The sequence below is a fragment of the Anas platyrhynchos genome, chromosome 2 (genome assembly GCF_047663525.1).
Source record: "Anas platyrhynchos isolate ZD024472 breed Pekin duck chromosome 2, IASCAAS_PekinDuck_T2T, whole genome shotgun sequence".
In the NCBI taxonomy this organism is placed as follows: Eukaryota; Metazoa; Chordata; class Aves; order Anseriformes; family Anatidae; genus Anas; species Anas platyrhynchos.
This window is the reverse complement of record NC_092588.1, coordinates 671,248-698,978: the sequence shown is the minus strand read 5'-3', so window position 1 is coordinate 698,978 and position 27,731 is coordinate 671,248. Positions and strand designations below refer to the sequence as shown.

Genomic DNA, 27,731 nt, shown 5'->3' with positions numbered 1-27,731 from the left:
TCACCCAGCCCCACAGCCAGCCCTATAGCTGAACCACAGCTCAACCTATAACCAGCCCTATAGGCGAGCCTTATAGCCAGCCCTATAGCCAGCCCCATAGCCAGCCCCACACATAGAGCAATTATCAGCCCCACAGCTGGCCTATAGCTGGACCCACAGCTGGACCCACAGCTGGACCTATAACCAGCCCTATAGCCAGCCCTATGGGCGGTCCCATAGCCAGCCCTATGGCCAACACCACAGCTAGAGCTATAACCAGCCCACAGCTGGCCCTCTGCTGGACCTGTGCTGGACCTATAACCAGCCCTATAGCCAGCCCACACCTAGAGCAATAACCAGCCCCACAGCCAGCCCTATAGCTGGACCCACAGCTGGACCTATAACCAGCCCTATAGGCAGCCCTATAGCTGGACCCACAGCTGGACCTATAACCAGCCCTGTAACTGGTCCTATCGGAAGCCCTATAGCTAGATCCACAGCTGGAACTATAGGCAACCCTGCTGTGGCCGGACCTATAACCAGCCCTATAGACAGTCTTATAGCCAGTCCCATAGCCAGCCCCATAGCTGGACCCACAGCTAGAGCTATGACCGACCCCACAGCCAGCCCCATAGCTGGACCCACAGCTGGAACCATGCTGGCCCTATAGCTGGACCCACAGCCAACCCTATAACTGCCCTATGGCTAGCCCCATAGCTGGACCCATATCTGGACCCACAGCTGGACCCATAGCAGCTGTATAGCTGAGCTCACAGCCAGACCTGTGCCCAGCCCTCTGGGCAGCCCCATAGCTGGACCCACAGCTGGACCTATAACCAGCCCTATAACTGGCCCTATAGCCAGCCCTATAGCCAGCCCCATAACCAGCCCCATAGTGGGACCCACAGCCAGACCTATAACAAGCCCTGTAGCAAGCCCATAACTGGACCCACAGCCGGACCCATGGCAGGACTCTGTGGTGGGACCCACAGCTGGACCTATGACCGGCCCCATAGCTGAACCACAGCTGAACCATGCTGGCCCTATAGCCGGACCCACAGCCAACCCTATAACTGCCCTATAGCCAGCCCATAACTAGAACCACAGCCAGCCCATAGCAACTATGTAGTGGGCCCCAAAGCTGAACCAATAACCAGCCCTATAGCCCGCCCCCCATAGCTGGACCCACAACTGGACCCACAGCCAGCCCATAACTGGACGCACAGCTGGACCTATAACTGGACCTATAGCCAGCCCCATAGCCAGCCCCATAACCAGCTGTGGGCGCAGCCGCCTCCCCCATAACCCTTTGGGACCCCCCAGCCCCGGCCCGATAACACGGGGGGGGGGGGGGGGCAGAGGCCGGGGCCGGGCCCTGGGCTGGGCTGGGGGGGGGGGTCCCGGGGGGGCGGGGCAAAAGGGGGGGGGACCCCGGGGGGGGGTCCGGGGAGGGGGCGGGGGGGGGGGATTCCATTTGGGGGCGTTGCAGGGGGGGAGCGCGGGGGGGGTCCCGGGACGTCCCCAACGACCCCCGGGGGGGGGTCCCCAAGGTTGGGGGGGGGGTCCCCAAAATGTGGGGGGGAGGGGGCTGGGGGGAGGGGCCAAGGGGGGGGGGGATCCCCGGGGGGGGGTTTCCCGGAGGGGTCCCGGGGGGGGGGGTCCCGGCACACACTCACCACCGCGCGCCCGTGTCCGCTGCCAGGCCACGCCCCCTTCCGCCAGGCCACGCCCCTTCCGCCAGGCCACACCCCTCCTCCAGGCCACGCCCCCGAGCTCTCCCATCGCCTACCCCGCCCTCCGGCCCCGCCCCGAGGCGCGCGGGTAGAGGGGAGGGGCGGGGCGGCCGCGCCCTCCCCCGCGGTGACACTGGTGGGTTCGGGACAGGAAGGGGGCGTGGCTGAGCACCCGCGCTCCCGCCGGGCGCGCTGATTGGCTGAGGGAGCAGATGCTCCCCGAGGCGCAGCCAGGCGTGCGTGGAACGCGTGGCATCCGGGGGTGGCGGCAGGTGCGCGTGGGGGCGGCCCGGGAGGGGCTGGGGGAGGTGGCGCGTGGGGGCTGGGGGGGGAAATGCCCAGGGGGCGGGGCCGGGGAGGTGGCGTGGGGAGGGGGCGGGGCCTCCAGGGGGACCCCCAGGACCCCGGGGACCCCCCCCCCGATCTGGCCCCGCCCCCGGCCCCGCCCCCTGGGAGTCGGCTGCGGGGGAGCGGCGGCCACCGGAACCCCGGTACTGGGGGGGGAGGGGGAGGGGAAGGGGAGATGGGAGGGGAGGGGGACCCCCCCGGGGGGGCTGCTTGGGGGGCGGCCATGGAGCAGGGATGTGGGGCAGGGCTGTGGGGCTGGGGGCTGGCACATGGGTCACAGGGGGCTGCTTGGGGGGCTGGATGTGGGGCCGGCTGTGGGGCTGGCCATGGGGCTGGGGAGTGGGGCTGGGGCTGTGGGGCTGGTCATGGATCCCCATCTGGAGCTGATGTCGGGGCTGGAGCTGGGTTGGGGGTTGGGGTCTGGCCATAGGGTCCAGCTGTGGGGCTGGCTGTGGGGCAGGGCTGTGGGGCGGGGAGCCCATGGGGCTGGCTGGGGGGCTGCTTGGGGGGCTGGCCATGGGGCTGGGGGCTGTGGGGCTGGTAATGAGTGCCATCTCTGGGGCTGGTTCTGGGAGTTGGTGGGGCTGGGGCTGGGATGGGGCTGGGGGGCTGGGATGGGGGGCTGGCTGTGGGCCTGCAGTAGACCATGGGGACATGCTGGGGGCTGCTTGGAGCTGGGAGTGGGGCTGGGGTGTGTGGGGTGAGCTGTGGGGCTGTCATCTTGAGCTATGGGTCTGGTTGTGGGGCTGGCCATGGGGGCTGTGGGGCTGGCTGGGGGTCTTGCCATGGAGTCATCTTGTGGGGCTGTAGGGGCAGGGTTGTGGGGCTGGCCATGGGATGGGAGTGTAGGAGCTGGGGTGGGGCTGTGGGGGCTGACTCGTGGGTCCCTCTGTGGGGCTGGCTGTGGGTCAGGACCATGGGGCTGGCTATGGGGCTGGGGGGTCAGCTGGGGGGTGGAGGGGGCTGGCTATGGGGCTGGCTGTGGGGCAGGGCTGTGGGGTTGGCTGTGGGTCCAAACCATGGGGCTGTGGGGCTGGCTGTGGGGTGGGGTAGTGGATTGGCTGTGGGGCTGGCTATGGGGCTGGGGGGTGGGGCTGGGGGTGGAGGGGGGCTGGCTATGGGGCCAGCTGTGGGGCAGGGCTGTGGGGCTCACCCATGGGTCGGCTGTGGGGCTGGCTATGGGGCAGGGCTGTGGGGCAGGACCATGGGGCTGGTTGTGGGGCCTGCTGGGTTGAGCTGGGGGGTGGGGGGGGTGCTGCCCATGGGGCTGGCCATGGGGCAGGGCTGTGGGGCTGTGGGGCTGGGGGTGCCCATCCCTGTGTGTGACCCCCTCCCCCCACCCCCAGCCCCCGTTCTCGCCCCCCGCCCCACCGCCACCGCCCCCGCCCCCGGCTCCCGCTGCCCCCAACTGCTGCTGCTCCTGCAGAGGAGCTGAGGACCCCGAGACCCCCAGACCCCCAGACCCCCAACCCGACAAGCTGAGGGGTCCCCCACCCCCCATTAAACCTCCGGGGGGTGGGGGCGGTGGGGGCCCCCATCGCCCCCCCTCCCAAAATTGCCCCCCGATATTTGGGGGGTCCCAGCTGCCGCTGCCGCTGCTGTCTCGCATCCTGGGGGGGGCCGTGGAGCCAGGAGGGGGCAGTGCCCCTGCTCTGCAGAGTGGGTGACATGGAGACGGGGCATGGGGGGGGGGGCAGGACCCCCCCCTGATGTTGCCCCCAGGGTCTGTGCTGGTGTGCGCCTGTGGCACCCGGGCCGGCCACCGAGCCGGGGCTGTGGCAGCGCCTGGCACTGGGACCCTGCCGGGACCCCCGGGCTGTGGCCGCCAGGGTGGGGGCTGGAAGGTGAGGAGGGGGGGGGCACCGCCCCCGTGACCCCCGTGTCACCTCCCCCGGTGTCACCCAGCCCCCCCTGTCCCCCAGGCTGTGGCGCTGCGGGAGCTCAGCCTCAGGCAGTGGCTCCGAGGGGTCCCCGAGGTGCTGCAGGTGGGTGCTGTCAGCCCCCGTGACCCCCGTGGCCCCCACATGGCCCCCCCCATGTCCCCGTGTCCCCTCTGTGCTCCCTGTGTCCTCCCCATGTCCCCACGTGTCCCCACATGACCCCCCCATGTCCCCCCCGTATCCCTTAGTGGCCCCCCCATGTCCCCTCATATGCCCCACATCCCCCATGACCCCCCCATGTCCCCACATGGCCCATATGACCCCCATTCCCCCCATTGCCCCCCTTGTCCCTGTGTCCCCCCCATATCCCCATGTCCCCACATGACCCCCCATGGCCCCCATTGCCCCCCATGTCCCCACTTGCCCCCTCATGTCCCCATGTCCCCCCCATGTCCCCCCATGTCCCCTCGTGCCGCCCCATCCTTACCATGTCCCACATGTCCCTCCATGGCCTGTGCCCCCCATGTGCCCCCCCGTGCCCCACATCCCTGTGTCCCCATCCGGACACCCCCATGTCCCTGTGTCCCCCCCGTGTCCCCATGGCCCTGTGCCCCCAAATGTCCCCATGTCCCCGCAGTGTCCCGATGTCCCCATGGCCCTGCTCCCCCAGTGTCCCCCATCCCAACATGACCCCAGGTGTCCGGTGTCCCCCATGTCCCCCATCCCCACATGTCCCCAGGTGTCCCCAGTCCCCATGTCCTCCCATCCCCACATCCCCTGGTGTCCCCATGTCCCCAGGTGCCCCCCATACCCCCCCCCATCCCCCAAATCCATGCGTCCCATTGTCCCCGCGTCCACGCCCCCTGCCCCCGGTGTCCCCAGGTGCCCCTCACCCCCGTGTCCCCCCCAGTGCCCCCCCAGGCGCTGGCGGCCTGGTGTCCCTTTCTGTCCTCGCTGAGCCTCCAGCACTGCCGGGGGGTCACCGCCGCCGCCTCTGCACCTGCGCGCACCCACTCCCCCGGCTGCACAGCCTGCACCTCCAGGATCCCAGGTGGGGGGCGTGGGGGGTCGTAGGAGGACTTGGGGAGTAGGGGGGGGGGGCATGGGGGAGTAGAAGGGGGGCATGGGAAAGGCAGGTGGGGGGTAGGGGGGGGGGCACGGGGACATGGAGGGGTAGTGGGAGGTCATGGAGATGTGGGGGGGGCATGGGGGTCATGGGGGCATGGGGATGTGGGGGGGGGCGTGGGGGGCATGGGGATGTGGGGGCATGCGGGGGCATGGGGGCATGCGGGACATGGGGGTAGTGGGGAAGTTCGGAGACATGGGAGTTGAGGGATGTGTGGGGGCATGGGGGTCATGGGGGCATGGGGATGTAGGGGGCATGAGGGGGGGCATGGGGATATGGGGGGGCGTGGGATGTGGGGGCATGAGGTGTGATGGGAGTTCATGGGGGCACAGGGGTCATGGGGGTCATGGGAGTATGGGAGGGGATGTGGGGGACATGGGGGGCATGGGGGGCATGGGGATATGGGGTACGTGGGGGGCATGGGGATGTGGGAGGGGGGGCATGGGATGTGGGGGTCGTGGGAGGGCATGGGGGTGGGGGACAGGAGGACATGGAGGGTGGTGGGAGGCATGGGGGGCATTGGGATGTGGGAGGGGGATGTGGGGGTCATGGGGGGCATGAGGATATGGGGGCATGGGGGTCATGGGGGGCATGGGGGTGCATGGGGATGTGGAGGCATGGGGATGTGGGGGGCATGGGGGACGTGGATGATGGGGGTCATGGGGGGTTCATGGGGGACATGGAGGGAGTCATGGGGATATGGGAGGGGGACATGGGGGTCATCAGGGACATGGGGGGCTATGGGGGCATGGGGATGTGGGGGGGCATGGGGGGGCATGGGGATATGGGGGGGCATGGGGGGCATGAGGGGATATGGGGGGGCGTGGGGGGCATGGGGGGCATGGGGGGTCGTAGGGGGACATGGGGGGTCATGGGGATAAGGGGGGGGCATGGGGATGTGGGGGGGGCATGGGGGTCATGGGGGCATGGGGGCTATGGGAGGGGGGGCATGGGGGTCATGGGGATATGGGAGGGAGGGCATGGGGATATGGGGGGGCGTGGGGGCGTGGGGGGGTGTAGGGGGGACATGGGGGGTATAGGGGATATGGGGGGGACATGGGGGTCATAGGGGGCATGGGGGGCGTGGGGATGTGAGGGGGTCATGGGGGGGCATGGGGGGCATGGGGTTATGGGAGGGGGGGCATGGGGGGGCATGGGGATGGGGGGGACGTGGGGGGGTCGTAGGGGACATGGGGGGCATAGGGGGATATGGGGGGTCATGGGGATATGGGAAGGGGGGGCATGGGGGTCGTAGGGGACATGGGGGGGCACGGGGGGCATGGGGATATGGGAGAGGGGATGTGGGGACATAGGGGGACACATGGGGGACGTGGGGATGTGGGTGGGGGACGTGGGGGTCATGGGGACACATGGGAGTGCGGGGGGGACACACGTGGAAAGACCCAGGGCAAGATACGGGGCCACCTGGGACATGGGGGGGGGGGCCTTGAGGGTGACGGGGGGGGGTTATGGGGCCGTGCCCCCCCCCACAGGTGGAGGCCGGGGCCGTGCGATTCCCTGGGGTGGGGGGCGCGCGGCCTTCAGCGCTCTGTGGCTGAGCTGCGGCCCCCGCACCAGCGCCGTGCTGGCATCGCTGGCGGTGAGTGGGGGTCCCGGGGGGTGGGGGGGGGTGGGGGGGTCCCGGCGGTGTTGTCGCCCCCACCGTGTCCCTCCTGTCCCCACAGGGGGGGAGCTGCCCCCAGCTGCAGCTGCTGGAGGTGGACGGGGGCGGCAGCGGCGCCCACCCGCCTGCAGGTCCCCGTGGAGCAGCTGCAGGCGGCCTCCACAGCTCCAGGTGACCCCATGAGTCTCCCCCCGTGGGCCCCCCCCCTGTGGGCACCCCCCCAAGGGTACCCCCCCCGTGGGCACCCCCCATTGGTAACCCCCATGGGCACCCCCCTTTGGGCACCCACCCATGGGGTCCCCTCCATGGAGCACCCCACCTATGGGGTGACCCCCCATGGAGCACCCCCCCATGGGCACCCTTCTGGGGCCTGCCCCCATGGGGCACCCATAGGACACCCCCCCCTGGCCCCCCACCCATGGGGCACCCACCTGAGAAGCTCCCACCCATGGGCCCCCCACCCATGGACACCCCTCTGTGGGGCTCCCCCGACCCCCCACCCATGGGCCCCCCACCCATGGGGTTCCCCCGTGTTCTCCCTCCCACCCATGGGCCCCCACCCATGGACACCCTTCTGTGGGGCTCCCCCGGTCCCCCACCCATGGGGCACCCACCTGTGAAACTCAGACCCATGGACCCCCAACTGCACCTGTGGGCTCTCACCCAGATCCACCACCCATGAGACCCCCACCCATGAGCCCACCCAAGGGACTTCCCCCATGAGCTCCCTCCCACCCATGAGCCCCCACCCATGGACACCCCTTTGTGGAGTCCCCGACCCCCCACCCATGGGTCCCCCACCCATGGGCCCCCCTCCCAAGGGACTCTCCCCCATGGGCTCCCTCCACCCATGGGGCACCTACTAAATGGGGCACCCCCCCATGGAAACCCCTTTGTGGGGCTCCCCCCAACCCCCACCCATGGGCCCCCCACCCAAGGAACTCCCCCTGTGGGCTCCCTCCCACCCATGGGTCCCCCACCCATGGACCCCCCACCCACGGACCCCCCACCCCACGCCCCACCCCATGCGCCCCAGGTTCTGCGCCTGCTGAACGTCCCCTGGTGGCCCCGCGCCGACTCGCGGTCGCCGCTGGCCCCCGGCTTCCCGGAGCTGCAGAGCTGACCTGGCCACGGCCACCGGCGGCGGTGGCACCGGGGACACCGTCCTGGGGCGCCTGCTCCGCGCCTCCCCCCTCCACCTGCTCGACCTCCGCGGCTGCGCCGTCTCGCCGCGCGCCCTGTGCTCAGCCTGCCTGCGCCGGTGAGAGTGGGGGCACTGGGGGGGGGTGTGGGGATAGGGGTGGGGTGAGGATGGGGGCATGCTTGGGTGGGTTGAGGGTGGGAGTAGCACCGTGACATTTGGGCTGTGCCGTGCTGTGCTGTGCCATATTGTGCCACATTGGTTGTGTTGGTTGGGTGGCACCGTGCCATTTGGGCTGTGCCATGCCGTGCCATGTTGGTTGTGTTGGTTGGGCTCTACTGTGCCATTTTGGCTGTGCCATGCCAGGCTGTGCCATGTTGTGCCATGTTGGTTGTGTTGGGTGGGTGGCACCGTGCCATTTGGGCTGTGCCATGCCGTGCCGTATCACGTTGGTCGTGTTGGTCGGGCTCTACCATGCCATTTTGGCTGTGCCGTGCCATGCTGTGCTATGCCAGGCTGGGCTGTGCCATGTTGTACCACATTGGTTGTGTTGGGCGGGTGGCACCATGACATTTGGGCTGTGCCGTGCTGGGCTGTGCCATGTTGTACCACATTGGGTGGGCTGCACCATGCCATTCTGGCTGTGCCGTGCCATGCTGGGCTGTGCCATGCCACATTGGTTGTGTTGGTCAGGCTCTACTGTGCCATACTGACCACACCACAGCATGCCATATCCATGGCACCACGCTTTGCCATGCCAACTGTGCCAAGTTGACCATGACACACCATGCCACGCCACGCCATATCCATGATGCCACAGTGTGCCACACCATGCTGTGCCACACTGTGCCAACCACACCATGCCAAGTGTGCCACATTGACCACACCACGCCACTCCATGCCATTTCCACGGTGCCATGGTGTGCCATGCCATGCCAACCACTCCATGCCAACTGTGCCACATTGACCACACCATGCCATGTCATATCCATGGTGCCACACTGTGCCACACCATGCTGTGCCACGCTGTGCCAACCACGCCATGCCATGCCATATCCATGGTGCCACGCTGTGCCACACCACACTGTGCCATGCTGTGCCACACTGACCACACCATGCCATGCCATATCCATGGTGCCATGCTGTGCCATGCCAACTGTGCCAAGTTGACCATGACACACCATGCCACGCCACGCCATATCCATGGTGCCACAGTGTGCCACACCATGCTGTGCCACACTGTGCCAACCACACCATGCTACCTGTGCCACATTGATCACACCACGCCATGCCATGCCATATCCATGGTACCATGCTGTGCCATACCATGCCAACCGTGCCATGTTGTCCACACCGTGCCATGTCATATCCATGGTGCCACGCTGTGCCACACCACACTGTGCCATGCTGTGCCAACCACTCCATGCCACTTGTGCCATACTGACCACATTGACCACGCCATGCCATGCCATATCCATGGTGCCACACCATGCCATGCTGTGCCAACCACTCCATGCCAACTGTGCCATACTGACCACACCACGCCACTCCATGCCATTTCCACGGTGCCATGGTGTGCCGTGCCATGCCAACCACACCATGCCAACTGTGCCACATTGACCACACCGTGCCATGTCATATCCATGGTGCCACACTGTGCCACACCACACTGTGCCATGCTGTGCCACGCTGACCACACCATGCCATGCCATATCCATGGCACCACGCTTTGCCATGCCAACTGTGCCAAGTTGACCATGACACACCATGCCACGCCATGTCATATCCATGGTGCCACAGTGTGCCTCACCATGCTGTGCCACGCTGTGCCAACCACACCATGCCAAGTGTGCCACATTGGCCACACCACGCCACTCCATGCCATATCCACGGTGCCATGCTGTGCCATGCCAACCACACCATGCCACCTGTGCCACATTGACCACACCACGCCACTCCATGCCATATCCACAGTGCCATGCTGTGCCATACCATACCAACCGTGCCATGTTGACCACACTGTGCCATGCCATGTACAATCCATGGTGCCACACTGTGCCACACCACACTGTGCCATGCTGTGCCAACCACTCCATGCCACTTGTGCCATACTGACCACACTGACCACGCCATGCCATGCCATATCCATGGTGCCACACCATGCCATGCTATGCCAACCACTCCATGCCAACTGTGCCACATTGACCACACCGTGCCATGTCATATCCATGGTGTTACACTGTGCCACACCGTGCTGTGCCACGCTGTGCCAACCACGCCATGCCATGCCATATCCATGGTGCCACGCTGTGCCACACCACACTGTGCCGTGCTGTGCCACACTGACCACACCATGCCATGCCATATCCATGGTGCCATGCTGTGCCATGCCAACTGTGCCAACCACACCATGCCAACCACAGCATGCCACCTGTGCCACATTGACCACAGCACACCACATCATGCCATATCCACGGTGCCACACCGTGCCGTGCCATGCCATGCCATATCCGTGGTGCCGTGCCGTGCCGTGCCAACCACACCGTGCCCCCTGTGCCACATTGACCACACCACACCGTGCCATGCCATATCCATGGTGCCATGCCATCCTGTGCCATGCCAACCACACCATGCCAAGTGTGCCATACTGACCACACCACAACCTGCCATGACAAATCCATGGTGCCATGCTGTGCCATGCCAACTGTGCCAAGTTGACCATGACACACCATGCCATGCCATGCCATATCCATGGCACCATGCTTTGCCATGCCAACTGTGCCACATTGACCACCCCACACCACACCATATCCATGGTGCCATGCCATCCCGTGGCGTGCCACCCCATGCCCCTCGCCCCACCCCAACCACCCCACGCTGACCCCACCACCCCCTCCCCGCAGACCTGGAGCAGCTGCACCTGGGGCTGCACTGCAGCGCCTGCCCCCCCCCAGCGCCCCCCAGGGCTGCGCGGCGCTGGCCTGGCGCTGGCGGCACAGCCTGCGGGAGCTCGACCTGGCCGGGCTGGGTTTTGGGGAGCAGGACCTGGCACAAGCCCTGGCAGCCTTCGGGCCCGGCGCCCCCCTGCGCTCCCTCGACCTGGCGGGCACCAGGGTGGGCCCCGAGGCGCTCAGGTGAGGATGGGACCCCCCCCACGGGAATGGGGTGGGGGGGAGGTGGGGAGGGGTCCCCGTCCCCAGGTGATTGGGAGGGGTCTGGGGGTCCCCATTCTTGGAGGGTCTGGGGGTCCCTGGGGGGTCCAGGTGTCCCTGTCCTGGGGGTTGGGGGGCCCTATGGGGTCCAGGTGACCCCTTTCCTGGGGGGTCTTGGGGTCCCTGGGGGGTCCAGGTGCCCCCATCCTGGAGGGTCTTGGGTCCCTGGGGGGTCTGGGGGTCCCCATCCTGGAGGGTCTTGGGGTCCCTTGGGGGGTCTGGGGGTCCCTATCATTGGGTGCTGGGAGGGGTGGGGGTCCCCATCCCCAGGTGCTTGGGAGGGGTCTGGGGGTCCCCATCCTGGGGGTTGGGGGGCCCTATGAGGGTCCAGGTGCTCCCATCCTGGGGGTCTTGGGGTCCCTGGGGGTCTGGGTGCCCCCATCCTTGGGTGCTGGGAGGGGTGGGGTTCCCCGTCCCCAAGTGCTGGGAGGGGTCTGGGGGTCCCCATCTTTGGGTACTGGGGAGGGGTCTGGGGGTCCCTATGGGGTCCAGGTGCTCCCATCCTGGAGGGTCTTGGGGTCCCTGGGGGGGTCCTGGTGTCCCCATCTTTGGGTGCTGGGGAGGTTGTGGGGTCCCTGTCCCTACTTCTTTTGGGCGGGGGGGGTCTGGGGGTCCCCATCCTGGGGGTCTTGGGGTCCCTATGGGGTCCAGGTGCCCTCATTCTGGGGGGTGTTGGGGTCCCTGGGGGGTCCGGGTGTCCCCATCATTGGGTGTCCGGGGGGGTCCAGGGGTCTCTGTCCCTAATTCTTTGGCTGGGGTCTGGGTGTCCCCATCCTGGGGGTCTGGGGGTCCCTGGGGGGTCCAGGTGTCCCCATCTTTGGGGTGGGGTTGGATCCTGTCCCTACTTCTTGGGTTTGGGGGGGTCTGGGTGTCCCCATCCCGGGGTGTCCCCATCCCCGCGGGTGTCCCCATCTCCAGATTTGGGGGGGGTCCTTGCCTGTGGGTGCTTGGGGGGGACCCTTCTGTGGGGTCGGGGGGGGGGTCCCTGTCCCCATCCCTGGGCTCTGGGGGGGGGGTCTCAGTGTCCCTGTTCCCATCCCTGGGTTTGGGGGGGGTCCTGGGGTCCCCTCTCTGGCTCTGGGGGGGGGGGTCCCAGTGTCCCTGTCCCCATCCCTGGGTTTGGGGGGGTCCTGGGGTCCTCTCTCTGGCTCTGGGGGGGGGTCCCTGTCCCCATCCCAGTGTCCCTGTCCCCACCCCTTGGCACTGGGGGTGTCCAGGGGTCCCGTCTCTGGCTCTGGGAGGGGTCCCCATCCCCATCCCTGGGTTTGGGGGGGGTCCCAGGGGTCCCATCCCTGGCTCTGGGGGGGGTCCCAGTGTCCCTGTCCCCATCCCTGGGTTTGGGGGGGGTCCGGGGGTCCCCTCTCTGGCTCTGGGGGGGGTCCCAGTGTCCCTGTCCCAATCCCTGGGCACTGGGGGGGTCCGGGGGTCCCATCCCTGGCTCTGGGGGGGGTCCCTGTCCCCATCCCTTACTTCTGGGGGGGGGTCCCAGTGCCCCCCCACCCCTCGTCACTGGGGCCATCCCTGTCAGGTGTCCCCTCCCCATCTCCAGGCGCACTCCCCAGATCCTTGCGGTGGGCGTTGGGTGCTGCCACCCCCTGACCCCCCACCCCCCCCCACGACCCCCACGACCCCCCCCCGACCCCCCCGTGCCCCCCCGCGCCCTGCTGCTGCGCTGCCCGTCACACTGCTGTACCTGGACGTGTCCTCGTGCCGCCGCCTGCCCCGTGGCACCAAGCGGGCGCACCGGGGGCGCGGGGAACTGGGGCACTGCCTCGGCCTCCTGCTGGGGGCGGGGGTCGTGCCCCAAAGCCCCCCCAGCCCCCCGACCCCCAGCAGCTCCCCCCACGACCCCCCCGAGCTGCCCTGGGCGGATGGGCAATAATAAAGGGGTCGGGAACCTGGGGCCTGTGTCCGTGTGCGCCCCTGGGGTGGTGTCCGGCACCCTGACCCCACGGCTGGGGGCGCGGCACCATTGCGCCCAGACTGGTGGCCCCGTCCCAGTGTCCCTGTTCCAGTGTCCCCGTCCCAGTGTCCCCGTCCCATTGTGCCCATCCCAGTGTCCCCATCCCATTGCACCCAGACTGGTGGCCCCGTCCCAGTGGCCCCATCCCATTGCGCCCAGACCGGTGTCCCTGTCCCAGTGTCCCCATCCCAGTGTCCCAGTCCCATTGTGCCCATCTCAGTGTCCCCGTCCCAGTGTCCCTGTCCCAGTGTCCCCATCCCAGTGTCCCCGTCCCAGTGTCCCCATCCCATTGCGCCCAGACCGGTGTCCCTGTCCCAGTGTCCCCATCCCAGTGTCCCAGTCCCATTGTGCCCATCTCAGTGTTCCCGTCCCAGTGTTCCCGTCCCAGTGTCCCCATCCCAGTGCCCCTGTCCCAGTGTCCCCATCCCAGTGTCCCCATCCCAGTGCTCAGCCCAGTGCCCCTGTCCCATTGTGCCCATCCCAGTATCCCCATCCCAGTGCCCATCCCCATGTCCCCATCCCATTGTGCCTGTCCCAGTGCTCAGCCCAGTGTCCCCAAACCAGTGTCCCCATCCCAGTGTCCCCGTCCCAGTGTCCCCGTCCCAGTGTCCCCGTCCCAGTGTCCCTATCTCATTGTACCCATCCCAGTGCCCATCCCCACCCCATTGCACCCCCGTGTCCCCATCCCATTATAGTCCAGTGCCCGTCCCCATGTCCCTATCCCATTATACCCATTCCAGTGTCCCCATCCCCTTGTACCCATCCCAGTGCCCGGCACCATGTCCCCATTCCATTGTGCCCATCCCAGTGCCTGTCCCCATCCCACTGTGCCTGTCCCAGTGCCCATCCCATTGCGTCCGTCCCAGTGTCCCCATCCCAGTGTCCCCATCCTATTGTGCCCGTCCCAGTGCCCATCCCTATCCCATTGCACCCCCGTGTCCCCATCCCATTATACCCCTCCCAGCGTCCCCATCCCCTTGTACCCATCCCAGTGCCTGGCACCATGTCCTCATCCCATTGCGCCCATCCCAGTGCCCATCCCCATCCCAGTGCCCATCCTCGTGTCCCCATCCCAGTGCCTGTCCCCATCCCACTGTGCCTGTCCCAGTGCCCATCTCCATGTCCCAGTCCCATTGTATCCGTCCCCGTGTCCCCATCCCATTATACTCATCCCAGTTCCCATCCCAGTGCCCATCCCCAATGTGCCCGTCCCATTGTATGCGTCCCAGTGCCCATCCCTATCCCAGTGCCTGTCCCCATGTCCCCAGTCCCATTGTACGTGTCCCAGTGCCCGTCCCCATCCCATTGCACCCATCCCAGTGCCATCCCAGTCCCCATGTCCCAGTCCCAGTGGCCTGTCCCAATGCCTGTCCTCTGGTGCCCACCCCAGTGCCCCCACCCAGTGCCCACCCCACTGCACCTGTCCCCACACACCCATCCTACTGGTCTTGTCCCAGTGTGCCCTTACTGGTGTGCCCTTACTGGTGTACTCGTACAGATATTGTGCCCCCATCCTGGTGCACTCATCCCAGTGCCATCCCAGTCCCCATCCCCATCCCCCTGTGCCCATCCCAGTGCCACCAGGACCCTTCCCAGTTCCGGAGCAGCCCGTGGCACCGAGGACTGGGACGGGGGGCCCCGTGGGACCCCGAGGCTGTGGCACCGCCACCACCAGCCCCCCCCCACCGAACTGGGATGGCCCCACGCTGCCCCCCCAGTGTCCCCCCCCGTGTCCCCAATGTCCCCATCCCCACGGGCCCCATCCTGCCCCCCAGCCTCCTCTTCCTCTCCCCCTCCTCCTCACTGGGGGCTCATCTGCGGCCCCCCCATGGGACTGGGCACCCCAGGGCTTGGTCACAGCCCATGGGGGGGGACCCTGGGAACACGGAGGAGGCACTGGGGACATGAGGGAGGGTGTGGAGGAGGGGGGCAGGATCCATGGGGTATAGGGCATGGGGGGCACAGGGAGATTTGGGGGTCCTGGGGGGGCCATGGGGGGGGGGGGCACAATGTCCTTGGGTGCATGGGGGGGACTGTGGGCAGGGGGGGCGCCGGGGCCCTGGGGAGCACTGGGGGGGCCCTGACCCCCCAGCTGGGGGCGGGTGTGGGGGGGGGTGATCGATATGCCCCCCCCCCAAAAATGGACTGGGTGGGGTGGGGCTGGGCTGGGCACCAGGGGGGTGGCACACACGGGGGGGGGTGGGGGCACCATTGGGATGTCACCAAGGGGGTGTCCCGGGGGGGGGGGGAGGGGGTGACACCAGCGGGTGTCGTTATGGGGGTGTCACCAGTGGGGGGGGCACTTATGGGGTGTCACCAAGGGGGTGCCACCAAAGCAGTGTCATTAAGGGGGGGGTCACCAATGGGTGCCACCATGGGGGGGGGGGGGGGGGCACTTTTGGGGTGCCCCCCCCGCTGGGTCCTGGTGCTGGGCGTGCAAGGCGGGTGTGCAAAGCGTGCAACAACTGCGGGTGTGCAAGGGCGCCGTGCAGCCCCCCCCTGCGCCCCCCCCCCCCGCCCCCCGGCCCAGGACAAAGGGGCCGCAGCCGGGCCCGCTCGAAAGTGAAATGAGGGGGCGGGGCATGGGGGAGGGGCCAGTGGGGGGGGGGTGTGAGCTCGTGCACGCGCGTGTGCACGTGTCCGTGTGTGTGTTCCGTGCATGTGTGTGTGCATGTGAGCGTGGGCAGGTGCAGGTAGGGCTGTGCGTGTGCAAGGATGTGCATGAGCGTGTGCAAGTGCGTGTGTGTGCACATTTGCACGCGTGTTTGCACACATGGATGTGTGGGGGCTGCTTGTGTGTGTGTGCACGTGCCTGTGTTGGAGCAGGTGTGTGCATGTGTGTGTTGTCCATGTGCACATCCCCTGCATGCACACGTGTGTGTCTGTGTGTGAGGATGTGCAGGCGCAGGCAGGGCTGTGTGTGTGTGTGAACATGTGCATGAGCTTGTGCAAATGTGTGTGTGTGCACATTTGCATGCATGCTTGCACACATGGATGCGTGGGGTCTGCGCGTGTGTGTGCATGTGTGTGTGCACGTGCAATTGTTGGAACATGTGCAAGTGTGTGTATGTGCGTGTGTGCATGTCCCCTGCATGCACACGTGTGTGTCTGCATGTGAGTGTGTGCAGGCGCAGGTAGGGCTGTGTGTGTGTGAGCATGGCAGTGGGTGTGTAATGTGTGCATGAGTGTGTGCAAGTGTGTGTGTGTGCACATTTGCACGTGTGTTTGCACACATGGATGTGTGGGGTCTGTTTGTGTGTGTGTGTATGTGAACACATGCATGTGTTGGAGCAGGTGTGTGTGTGTGTGTGTGTCCATGTGCATGCCCTGCATGCACACATGCATGCATGTGAGAGTTGCAGGTGCAGGCAGGGCTGTGTGTGTGTAATGTGTGCAAGTATGTGCATGTGCACATTTGCACACGTTTGCACACATGGATGCGTGGGGTCTGCTTGTGTGCGTGTGTGTGTTTGTGTGCCTGTGTTGGAGCAGGTGCAAGTGTGTATGTGCGTGTGTGCACTGTGCCTGCGAGTGCACACGTGTGTGTCTGCATGTGAGTGTGTGCAGGTGTGGGCAGGGCTGTGTGTGTGTGAGCATGGCAGTGGGTGTGTAACGTGTGCATGAACGTGTGCAGGTGGCTGTGTGTGTGCACATTTGCATGCATGCTTGCACACGTGGGTGTGCATGCTTGTGTGTGTGTGCCTGTGTTGGAGCAGGCGTGTCCATGTGTGTGCGTGTCCGTGTGCACATCCCCTGCGTGCACACACATGTGTCTGCGTGTGAGACGTGGAGGCACAGGCAGGGCTGTGTGTGTGTGTGGTGTGTGCATGAGCATGTGCAAGTGCATGCGTGTGCACATTTGCACATATGGATGCATGGGGTCTGCTTGTGTGTGTGTGTGCACGTGCATGTTGGAGCAGGTGTGTCCATGTGTGTGTGCATCCATGTGCACGTCCCCTGCATGCACACACATGTGTCTGCGTGTGGGTGTGTGCAGGTGCGGGCAGGGCTGTGTGTGTGCAAGGATGTGCATGAGCATGTGCAAGTGCATGCGTGTGCACATTTGCACGCATCTTTGCACACATGGATGTGTGGGGTCTGTGTGTGTGTGTGCATGTGCCAAGTGTGGAGCAGGTGCAAGTGCGTGTGTCCGTGTGCACTTCCCCTGCATGCACACACGCGTGTGTCTGTGTGTGAGCGTGTGCAGGTGCGGGCAGGGCTGTGTGTGTGTGAGCATGGCAGTGGGTGTGTAATGTGTGCATGAGCGTGTGCAAGTGCGTGTGCACATTTGCACTCATGCTTGCACACATGGATGTGTGGTTTGTGTGTACGCACATGGATGTGTTGGAGCAGGTGTGTGTGTGTGTGCGTGTGTCCATGTGCACATCCCCTGCGTGCTCACACGTGTGCTGCTCTGCGTGTGAGAGTGTGCAGGTGCAGGCAGGGCTGTGTGTGCGTAATGTGTGCAAGTATGTGCATGTGCACATTTGCACACGTTTGCACACATGGATGCGTGGGGTCTGCTTGTGTGCGTGTGTGTGTGCACGTGCCTGTGTTGGAGCAGGTGCAAGTGCGTGTGTGTGTCCATGTGCATGTCTCTGCATGCACACGCGTGTGTCTGCGTGTGAATGTGTGCAGCTGCAGGCAGGGCTGTGTGTGTGTGAGCATGGCAGTGGGTGTGTAATGTGTGTGTTTGTGGTGTGTGCATGAGCGTGTGCAAGTGTGTGTGTGTGCACATTTGCACGTGTGTTTGCACACATGGATGTCTGGGGTCTGCTTGTGTGTGTGTGTGTGCACCTGTGTTGGAGCAGGTGCAAGTGCGTGGGTGTGTGCACGTGTGTACGTCCCCTGCATGCACACATGTGTGTCTGCATGTGAGTGTGTGCAGCTGTAGGCAGGGCTGTGTGCGTGTGAGCATGGAAGCGTGTGTGTGTAATGTGTGCATGAGCATGTGCAAGTGCATGCATGTGCACATTTGCACACGTCTTTGCACACATGGATGTGTGTGGGTGTTTGTGTCCATGTGTGTCCATGTGTGTGCATATATGCATGTGCACGTCCCCTGCATGCACACGCGTGTGTCTCCATGTGGGTGTGCACAACTGCAGATAGAGCTCTGTGTGCAACCATGTGCACAAGCGTGCACATGTGTGCACACACGTTTGTGCACACAGATGTGTTGGTTTGTTTGCGTGTGTGTGTGTGTGCACATCTACAGGCGTGTGTTGGTGCAAGGGCCAGTGTTGGAGCGGGTGTGAGTGTGTGCGCGTGTGCACGCGTGTGTGAGCACACACGTGTGTGCATGCATGTGCGTGTGTGCACGTGTGAGCACACGCGTGTGCATGCGTGTGCAGACAAGGCTCGCCTGCGAGTGCTGCAGACGCGTGTCCGTGCACCCCCCACACCCCCCCGCGTGTGCCCGCGCGTGCCCGCGTGTGCCCCCCCCCCCCCACGCCCCCCGCGCGTGCCCGTGAGATGCAGGCTCCACGCGGGGGCGCGCCCGCGCCCCCTCCCCCATGCACGTTCCCCCACTCACGGACACGCGCGCCCCCTTGCACACTCACACACACACACGCGCCCCCTCGTGCACGCGCGCCCCCCCACGCGCACGCGCCCCGTGCACGCGCATCCTCCCCCCTCCCCCTCCCCCCTCCCCCCTCCCCTTGCACCAGCCCCGTGCGCGCCCCGGCCCCCGCAGCGCTCGGTGGGAGGGGGGGGGCTGCGATGGTCCCGTTGGGCCCCCCCCGGCCCCGTTGGGTCCCGGTGGTCCCCGGTGGTCCCCGGCCCATCCCCAGGGCCATCTGGTCCCACGGGGGCCAGCTGGGAAACTCCCGGCTCTGAGGATGGGGGCGGGGGGGTGGGGGCGGCTCCGGGGACCCCCCCCCTCGCTTTTAGGAGCCCCCGGTAGCGCCCCCACCCCCCCCCCACCCCCTTCCCCGGTGCCTCCCCCCTCCCCTTCTCTCCCCCCACCCCCACCCTTGGAGGGGGGGGGGACTCCCCGGCATCCCCCCCTCCCCCCGTGGGAATCCGCCCCCCCCACACTGCGGGCACCCCCCCATCCCCCCCCCACCCCCCACCCCCCCCATCTCTCCCCTCCCCGCCCCCATCCCCTCCCAGCGCCCCCCCCTCCGCCGCCAGCCCCTCCCACCCACCCCCCCCGCCCCCCGCTCCCCCCCCGCCCCTTTATCCCCCCCCGCCCCTTTATCCCCCCCCCCCCATTGGGGCCGCCGTTTATAAGCCCCGGCCGGCGGGGCGGGAGCGCTCACACCGCGCGCCGCCCGTGCGCAGCAGCAGCGCCCCCCCCCCCCGGGCCCCCCCTCCCCGATTTTCCCTCCCTTTCCCCCCCTCCCCATTTTCCCGGAGCTGTCCGGTGCTGAACGAGAGGGCCCGGCCCGGGGGGGGGCCTGCCTCCACCACCACCACCACCCGGTCCATGCCCGGGGGGGGGGGCGCTCTGGCGCTGCCCGGGGGGGGCACCGGGAGGCGGCTGCGGGGGGGGGGGGCCCCGGGCCGGCGCCGCTGGGCGGCGGAGCCCGGCGCACAAAGCCGCAGAGGCTCGGGGAGGGAGGGGGGGGGGGGTGGGGGCTGAGGAGGGTACCCCCAGTGGAAAGGAGGAAGGGGTTTTGTGGGGGGGCGGGGAGGGAGGACTGGTGGAGCCGGGCCGAGCCGTGCCCAAGCGGGCGGGGTCCCGGGGGTCCCCGGGGGGTGGCGGAACCATGCCCAGGTCGTTCCTGGTGAAGAAGGTGAAGATCGATGACTTCCCCCCCGGCCTCGACGCCCCCTACGGCCAGCCCGGCCGGACTTCGGCTCCCGGCTGGCGCCGACAAGGGTAAGAACCGCCGAACCGGGCCGGGCCGGGCTGTATAGGGCCGTACCGGGCCGTATAGGGCCGTATAGGGCCGTATAGGGCCGTATAGATCCATGGGCCGTGCCGGGCTGTATAGGCCGTACCGGGCTGTACTGAGCTGTGCCGTGCTGAGCCGTACCGGGCCGAACCGGGCTGTACCGGGCCATATAGGGCCGTATAGGGCCGTACCGGGCTCTATAGGGCTGTACCGGGCTGTACTGGGCTGTACTGGGCTGTACCGGGCCGTACCGGGCCGTATAGGGCCGTACCGGGCTCTATAGGGTCGTACCGGGCTGTACTGGGATGTACCGGGCCATTTAGGTCCGTATAGGGCCGTATAGGGCCGTATAGGGCCGTACCGGGCCGTACCGGCCATGCCCCGGGCCGGGCTCTCCGCATTCCTGCGCGCCACCCGCTCCGTGCCAAAGGGTGCCAAAAAGCGTGCCAAAAAGCGTGCCACCCCCCGAGCCGTGCCGTGCCCCCCCCCCACCCCGAGCCGTGCCCCCCCACCCGAGCCGTGCCCCCCCCCCACCCCGAGCCGTGCCCCCCCCCCCGAGCCGGCCCCCGCGCTCGTTTTCTGCCGGAGCCAAGTTCAAGGACGAGCGCGCAGCAGCGCGGAGCCCCCCCCAACCTCTCCATCATCTCCGCCGCCCCCCCCGCCCTCCTCTTCCCCCCCCCCCCACCCCGACCCACCCCGACCCGGTTCGGCTCGGTTCAGCCCGGCTCGGTTCGGCCCTTTGTGAGCCCCCCGCCCCCCCCCGACCCAGCCGTGCCCGGTGCGGCTGCGGCTGCGGCGCGTTGCGGCCGACCGAAGCGCCGCAGAGGGGCCCGGCCCCGGCCGCACCGCGCCGTGACCTTGAGAGGGGCCGGGGGCACCGGGAGGGGGGCACCGGGACGGGGAGAGACGGGGACACGGGAACAAGGGGACGAGGGAGGGGGGCGCAGGGAACGGGTAGGGATGGGGATGGGGATGGGGATGGGGATGGGGATGGGGATGAGGATGGGGATGGGATGGGATGGGGATGGGGATGGGATGGGGGATGGGGATGGGATGGGGATGGGGATGGGGATGGGGATGGGGATGGGGATGGGGATGAGATTGGGGACCGGAGAGGGGACGGGGATGGGGACAGGATGGGGACAAGGACAGGGACAGGGACACGGTTGTGGCAGCCAGGTTGGGTCCGGGTAAGGGCAGCGAGGGGCTCAGCAGGGCCGGGGATGGGGACAGGGACGGGGACAGGGACCGGGTGATCCGAAGGTTGATGCAGGGACGGGAGCGCAGAGGAAGGAGCGGGACCAAGGACAGCGCAGGGGCTGGGGACAAGGGACGGGGACGAGGGAGGGACAGGGACAAGGATAAGGGACAAGGGACAAGGGCAGACGGGGAAAGGACAGGGGACAAGGGACAGGGACGGGGACGGGGGACAGAGAAAGGGAACGGGGAGCAGAGGACAGGGGACAGGGGTGGGGACAGGGGACAAGGGACACGGGGAGCACTGAGACAGGAGGTGGGGGCAGGGGACAAGGGGAAGTACACGCAGGGACAAGGGACAGAGGACAGGGGGCAGGGGACAGAGGACAGGGACAAGGGATGGGGGACAGGGGACAGAGGATAGGGGTGGCACAGGGACAGGAGCAGGGACAAGGGATGGGGTACGGCGGTGCAGGGACAAGGGACAGAGGACAGGGGGCAGGGGACAAGGGATGGGGACAAGGGATGAGGGGCAGGGGACAAGGGATGAGGATGGCGCAGGGGCAGGGGACAAGGGACAAGGGATGAGGGACAGAGATGTGAGCGGCACAGGGACAGGGGACAAAGAGGATGAGGGACAGGGACAAGGAATTGGATGGTGCAGGGGCAGGGGACAAGGGACAGAGACAAGGGACAAGGGATGTGGGTGTCACAGGGACAGAGGACAAGGGATGTGGGATGGGGACGGGGATTTGGATGGCACAGGGAACAGGGGATGGGGAAGAAGGGACAGGGATGAGGAATTGGATGGTGCAGGGGACAAGGGACAAGGGATGGGGGACGGGGAAGGATTTGGATGGTGCAGGGAACAGGGGATGAGGGACAGGGATGTGAGTGGCACAAGGACAGGGGACAAGGGATGAGGGATGGGGACGAGGATCTGGATGGCGCAGGGACAGAGGACGAGGGGTGAGGGCAGGGGACGAGGATCTGGATGGTGCAGGGGACAGGGGATGGGGAAGAAGGGACAGGGGTGAGGATTTGGGTGGTGCAGGGGACAGGACAAGGGACAAGGGACGGGGGACGGGGAATGTGGGTCCAGGGACAGAGGACAAGGGATGAGGGATGGGGACAAGGATTTGGATGGCACAGGGGACAGGGGATGGGGAAGAAGGGACAGCGATGAGGATTTGGATGGCGCAGGGGACAGGGGACAAGGGATGGGGGGACAGGAGATGTGAGTGGCACAGGAACAGGGGATGGGGATGAGGGATGGGGACGGGACTTGGGGACAGGGGACAGGGGAGGAACAGGGGCGAAGAATTGGATGGCGCAGGGGACAGGGGACAGGGCACAGGGGACAGGGGACAGGGGCCGAGGCTCAGTCACGGGACCTTGGGCGACACAGGGGACAGGCGGGGGCGGCGCTGACCGGGCTGCCCCCCACCCCCCAGCAGGCTACATCGGCGGCTTTTTCCTCGCCCCGGCCACCTACGAGGGGGACACCGAGGGCGCGCTCAAGGTGCCGTCACCGGACCCCATCTACCTACCCGGGCTCCCACGGGATGGTGCGCCAGACTCGGAGCCGCCGGACAGCCCCCACTCGGGGATGGCGGGGGGCTACATCAAACGGCGACGCGGCAGTGAGCGAGGGCTACGCCGTGGACGCCTTCTTCATCACCGACGGGCGGTGAGCGGCGCAAGGTGGTGAGCAGCGGGGCGCGCAGCCTGCAGCGGCACACGTTGCGGCGAGTGCGGCAAGACCTACGCCACCTCCTCCAACCTCAGCCGGCACAAGCAGACGCACCGCAGCCTGGACAGCAAGATGGCCAAGAGTGCCCGACCTGCGGCAAGGTTTACGTCTCCATGCCCGCCATGGCCATGCACCTCCTCACCCACGACCTCAAGCACAAGTGCGAGGTGGCGGCAAGGCGTTCAGCCGGCCCTGGCTGCTGCAGGGCCACATGCGCTCGCACACGGGGGAGAAACCTTTTCGGCTGCGCCCACTGCGGGAAGGCGTTCGCCGACCGCTCCAACCTGCGCGCCCACATGCAGACCCACTCGGCCTTCAAGCACTTCAAGTGCAAGCGCTGCAGCAAGACCTTCGCCCTCAAGTACTCTCTCGACAAAGGCTCCAGTCCGCCTGCTTCAAGGGCGACGGGCCCCCCCTACAAGCCCCCTGCACGCTTGAGCAGAGAAAGGGGGGGGGGACCCCCGGCCCTGCGCCTCCCCCGATGCGCCCCGATGCGCCCTGAGCCTCCCCGAGCCTCTCCGAGCCTCCCTCTGCAGCGCTGCGCCCAGGGAAGGCTAAGTTGGGGGGGTGGGGGCTGTGTGCCCTCAAACTGGGGGTTCCTCATTTGGGGGGGGTGCCTTGGGTCTTTGAGCACCCTAAAAGCAGGGGGTCCCCTCCCCGAGCCTCTCCAATCCTCCCTCTGCAGCGCTGCGCCGGGAAGCCTACATTAGGGGGGTGGGGGATGCGCGCCCTCAAACTGGGGGTTCCTCGTTTCGGGGGGTGCCTTGGGTCTTTGAGCACCCTAAAAACAGGGGGCCCCCGAATCCCCAATTACAGGGGTGCCTTGGGTCTTTGAGCACCCTGAAAAGCAGGGGGTCCCCCCCGAGCCTCTCCAATCCTCCCTCTGCAGCGCTGCGCCCAGGGAAGCCTAAATTGGGGGGCTGGGGGATGTGCGCCCTCAAACTGGGGGTTCCTCTTTGGGGGGTGCCTTGGGTCTTTGAGCACCCTAAAAACAGGGGATCCCCGATTCCCCGATTCCAGGGGTGCGTTGGGTCTTTGAGCACCCTAAAACCAGGGGGTCCCCGATTCCGGGGGTGCATTGGGTCTTAAAACACCCCGAAACCGGGGGTCCCCGAATACTGGGGTGACTTGGGTCTATTGAGCACCCGAAAACTGGGGGTCCCTGATTGGGGGATCCTGATTGTTTGCGCACACCCTAAAACCAGGGGGTCCCCGCTTACAGGGGTGCCCAGGGTCTTTGTGCACCCCAAAACTGGGGGACGCTTTGGATCTGGGGGTGCCTTGGGTCTAGTGAGCACCCCAAAACTGGGGGGTCCCCAATTACAGGGGGGTGCCTTGGGTCTAGTGAGCACCCTAAAACAGGGGGTTCTGCAATTACAGGGGTGCCCAGGGTCTTTGTGCACCCCAAAATTGGGGGGTCCTTGATTACAGGGGTGCCCTGGGGTCTGTGCACACCTCAAAACTGGGGGGCCACATGCGGGTGCCTTGGGTCTAGTGAGCCCCCAAAGAACCTCGGGGGATCTACAATTCAGGGGTGCCCTGTGTCTGTGCGCACCCCAAAACCAGGGACCCCCCCCCATTACAGGGGTGCCCTGGCTCTGTGCGCACCCCAAAAACAGAGGCACCCCCCAATATTACAAAGGAGCCCTGGGTCTGTGCGCACCCTTAAACTGAGGGACCCCCCCCCAATAATGGGGATGCCCCGGGACTCTGAGCACCCCAAAACCAGGGAACCCCCCCTCTTCCATTTTCAGGGGTAGCCCAGGCCTATGTGCACCCCAAAACCAGGGAAGGACCCCCCCCTTTCCCTCGCAGGGAGCCCCCAGCCTTGTCCTGCACCCCAACCCCAGGGCACGTCCCCATTACAGAGGTGCCCTGGTACTTGAGCTGCACCCCAAAACCGGGGGGCCCCCCCCAGGCCCCCGCAACCCTGGGCTGCACCCCAAAACTGGGGCATCCCCCCTCCCTTATTGGGGCACCCTGTCCCCATGCCATACCCAAATTGCCCCCCCCAAATTGGGGTCCCCCCCCTCCTTGCCCCCCATTTGGGGTGCCCGGGCCCCTGCGTGCACCCCAAAACCAGGGGGACCCCCCACTTGCTGTTAAAGGGGCGCCCCGTCCCTATGCCATATCCAAACTGGGACATCTCCCCTAATTGGGGGACACCCCCCCAAATTGGGGGCCCCCCCCCTTTCCCCTCGCAAGGGGTCCCCAACCAAGGGGCTCCCCCTAATTACAGGGGGTGCCCCAGCCCTGTGCCATGCCCCAACCTGGGGCCCCCTTCCCCATGGGGGGGGCTGGGGAGGGGGTCCCCCTTTGCCCCCCCCATGGCATGTTTGCCCCCATGGCGACCCCAACCTCGGGGGGGGGGGGCGGGGAAGTTCCCCCCCCCCCCCCACCAGGGGATTCCCTTTGGGAGGGGGCTGCCCTTTGGGGGGGGGTCAGCCCAGGTCACCCCCCCCCCCCCAAATTCCCCGTCCCCGGGGGCCCCCCTCTTGCCCCAGAGCACAGCCCGGCCGCTCAGGGCCCCCCCAACCCCGCACGGACTTTGGCCTGGGCCGGGCCCGGCCCCCCCGCGATGCCAAAGTCTTGTCACTTTGAACGGGAAAAAAAAGAAAAAAAAAAGAGGAAAAAAGGAAAAAAAAACAGGAAAAAAAAAAAAAAAAACAGGGGAAAAAAAAAAAAAGGAAAAAAAAGGAAAAAAAGGAAAAAAAAAAAAAAAGGAAGGAAGGGGACCCCGAGAGCCGCCCCCGGGGACTCTGCATGCAAAAAAAAAAGTATTTAAATCTATGCCAATTTTATGACGCTTTTGAAGCTGAGACTTATTTATTTATTTGCCAAACTTTAGATAGTCTATTTGAGGGCAATATTTCTCCGTAGGAGTCCGGTACTGAACCTATAGAGCAATAATTAACGTTAATGCATGGTATTTTTAAGACAAATAGTATTAATGAGGAATCAGGTACATTTTAATCCAATATTCTTAATAGCAACGAATATCAGGGATGATCTAGAGTAGCGCTCACACCCCCGAGTATGCACTGCCCGCCCCCCCGCTAGGCCCCCAGTAGTCGCCTCCCGGGGAGGGGCCCCACCACCGGCGGCGAGCGCGGCGGGCAGGCGCCGCAGGGCAGGCGCGCGCAGCACACACGCAGCACATACATGCAGCACACATGCAGCACATACGGTGCATATATAGCACATGCAGTGTGTATATATAGCACATGCACCACATATATAGCACATGCAGCACACATGCAACACACACGCAGCACACACGCAACACACACGCAACACACATGCAGCACATGCAGTGCATATATAGCACATGCAGCACATGTACAGTACATGCAGCACACATACAGCACGCACATGGCACACACATAGCACACGCAGTGCATATATAGCACACGCAGCACATGTATTAGCTGTCACATGCAGCACACATGCAACACACACAGCACACATGCAGCACACACATAGCACACACAGTGCATATATTGCACATGCAGCACATATATAGTACATGCAACACATATATAGCGCGTGCAACACACACGCAACACACTCAGTGCATATATAGCACGTGCAGCACATGCAGTACACACGCAGCACACACGCAGCACACGCAGTGCATATATAGCACATGCAGCACATGTATAGTACGTGTAGCACATGCAGCACATAGCACACGCAGCACACGCAGCACATATATAGCACATGCAGCATACACAGGTACACATGTAGCACGTGCAGCACACACACAGCACTTACACAGCACACATGCAGCACATATATAGCACATGCAGCATACACACGGTACACATATAGCACAAGCAGCACACATAGCGCATGCAGCACATGCAGCACATGCAGTACATGTAGCACAACACATAGCACATGCAGCACACATAGCACTCACACAGCACACACCCAGCACATGCATAGCACATGCATAGCACATGCAGCACACACAGACATGTGTGCTCTCCAAGAAGCACGGCACCAGCTGCATCTGCGTGCACCAAACACTGCCTGCACCAAATGTGCTGCATGCATCACACATGCTGCATGCACCATGCACCGCACACACCACACACACTGCATGCACCAAACACGCTGCATGCACCAAGCACGCATTGCACACGCAGCACTCGTGCAAGGGCGCGCGCTGCAGGCTGCACCAGTGCGTGTGCACAAGCTGCAGGCACCGCGTGCACGCTGCACAAGCTTTGGGCACCACGCGCTGCGCACGCCAGCTGCACGCGCACACTACATGCACTGCACACGCATGGCGTGCACTGCACTCAGCGTGCACACACACACACACACGCACTGCACGCACCGTGCCTGCTGCAGACACCACCTACGCCACGCACGCCGTGCACACCCAACACCCCACGTGCACTGCGCTCACTGCACACGCACTGCATGCACTGCACACACCACGCACTGTGCATGCACCGCACGCACTGCACGCACTGCGCAGCTGCACACACGTGTGCACTGCACGCCCCACAGGCACTGCACACCCACCCCACACGCTGCACTTGCACTGCACACACCCCACACGCACTGCACACACCCCCCCCGCATGCACACCCCACACGCTGCACACACGCACCCCACACACGCACCCCACACTCGCCGCACACCCCACACGCCCTGCACGCGCCTTGCACGCGCCGCACACGCCTCCACGCCGCCCCTGCGCGTGCCCCGCGCCCCCGGCCCCGCGGCGGGCAGGCTCGCCCGGGGTCCCCGGCCAGTTGTCCCGGCCCCCACCCACAATTCAGGTAGCAGGACCTTAGAGCTAGAGTCCGTTTTGTACTTGCCCACGCACGGGAACGGCGCTGGAGCAGCCTTGTAAATACGTTTGGAGATTTACACGAATTTTACAAGCTGTAAAGAACCTAAAACCGCGTTTCCG

General features: G+C 65.8%; 2 protein-coding genes and 1 long non-coding RNA gene across 3 annotated transcripts in view; all 3 read left to right on the top strand.

The window, feature by feature from the left end:
- Window positions 1–27,731, top strand: part of CPSF1 (cleavage and polyadenylation specific factor 1) — a 139,192-nt gene that overhangs the window by 46,523 nt on the left and 64,938 nt on the right. The gene's annotated exons all lie outside the window — the stretch shown is intronic.
- On the top strand, window positions 8,047–12,945 carry LOC140001776 (uncharacterized). Its single transcript, XR_011807307.1, has 2 exons — window positions 8,047–10,965; window positions 12,593–12,945. It is a non-coding gene; the product is annotated as an uncharacterized lncRNA (long non-coding RNA).
- Window positions 22,601–23,961, top strand: SCRT1 (scratch family transcriptional repressor 1). The gene is given in 6 exon segments (XM_072034114.1): window positions 22,601–22,788; window positions 22,791–22,880; window positions 22,883–22,969; window positions 22,972–23,039; window positions 23,041–23,176; window positions 23,179–23,961. Coding segments are annotated over 6 exon segments (681 nt in total). The 5' UTR covers window positions 22,601–22,613; the 3' UTR covers window positions 23,304–23,961.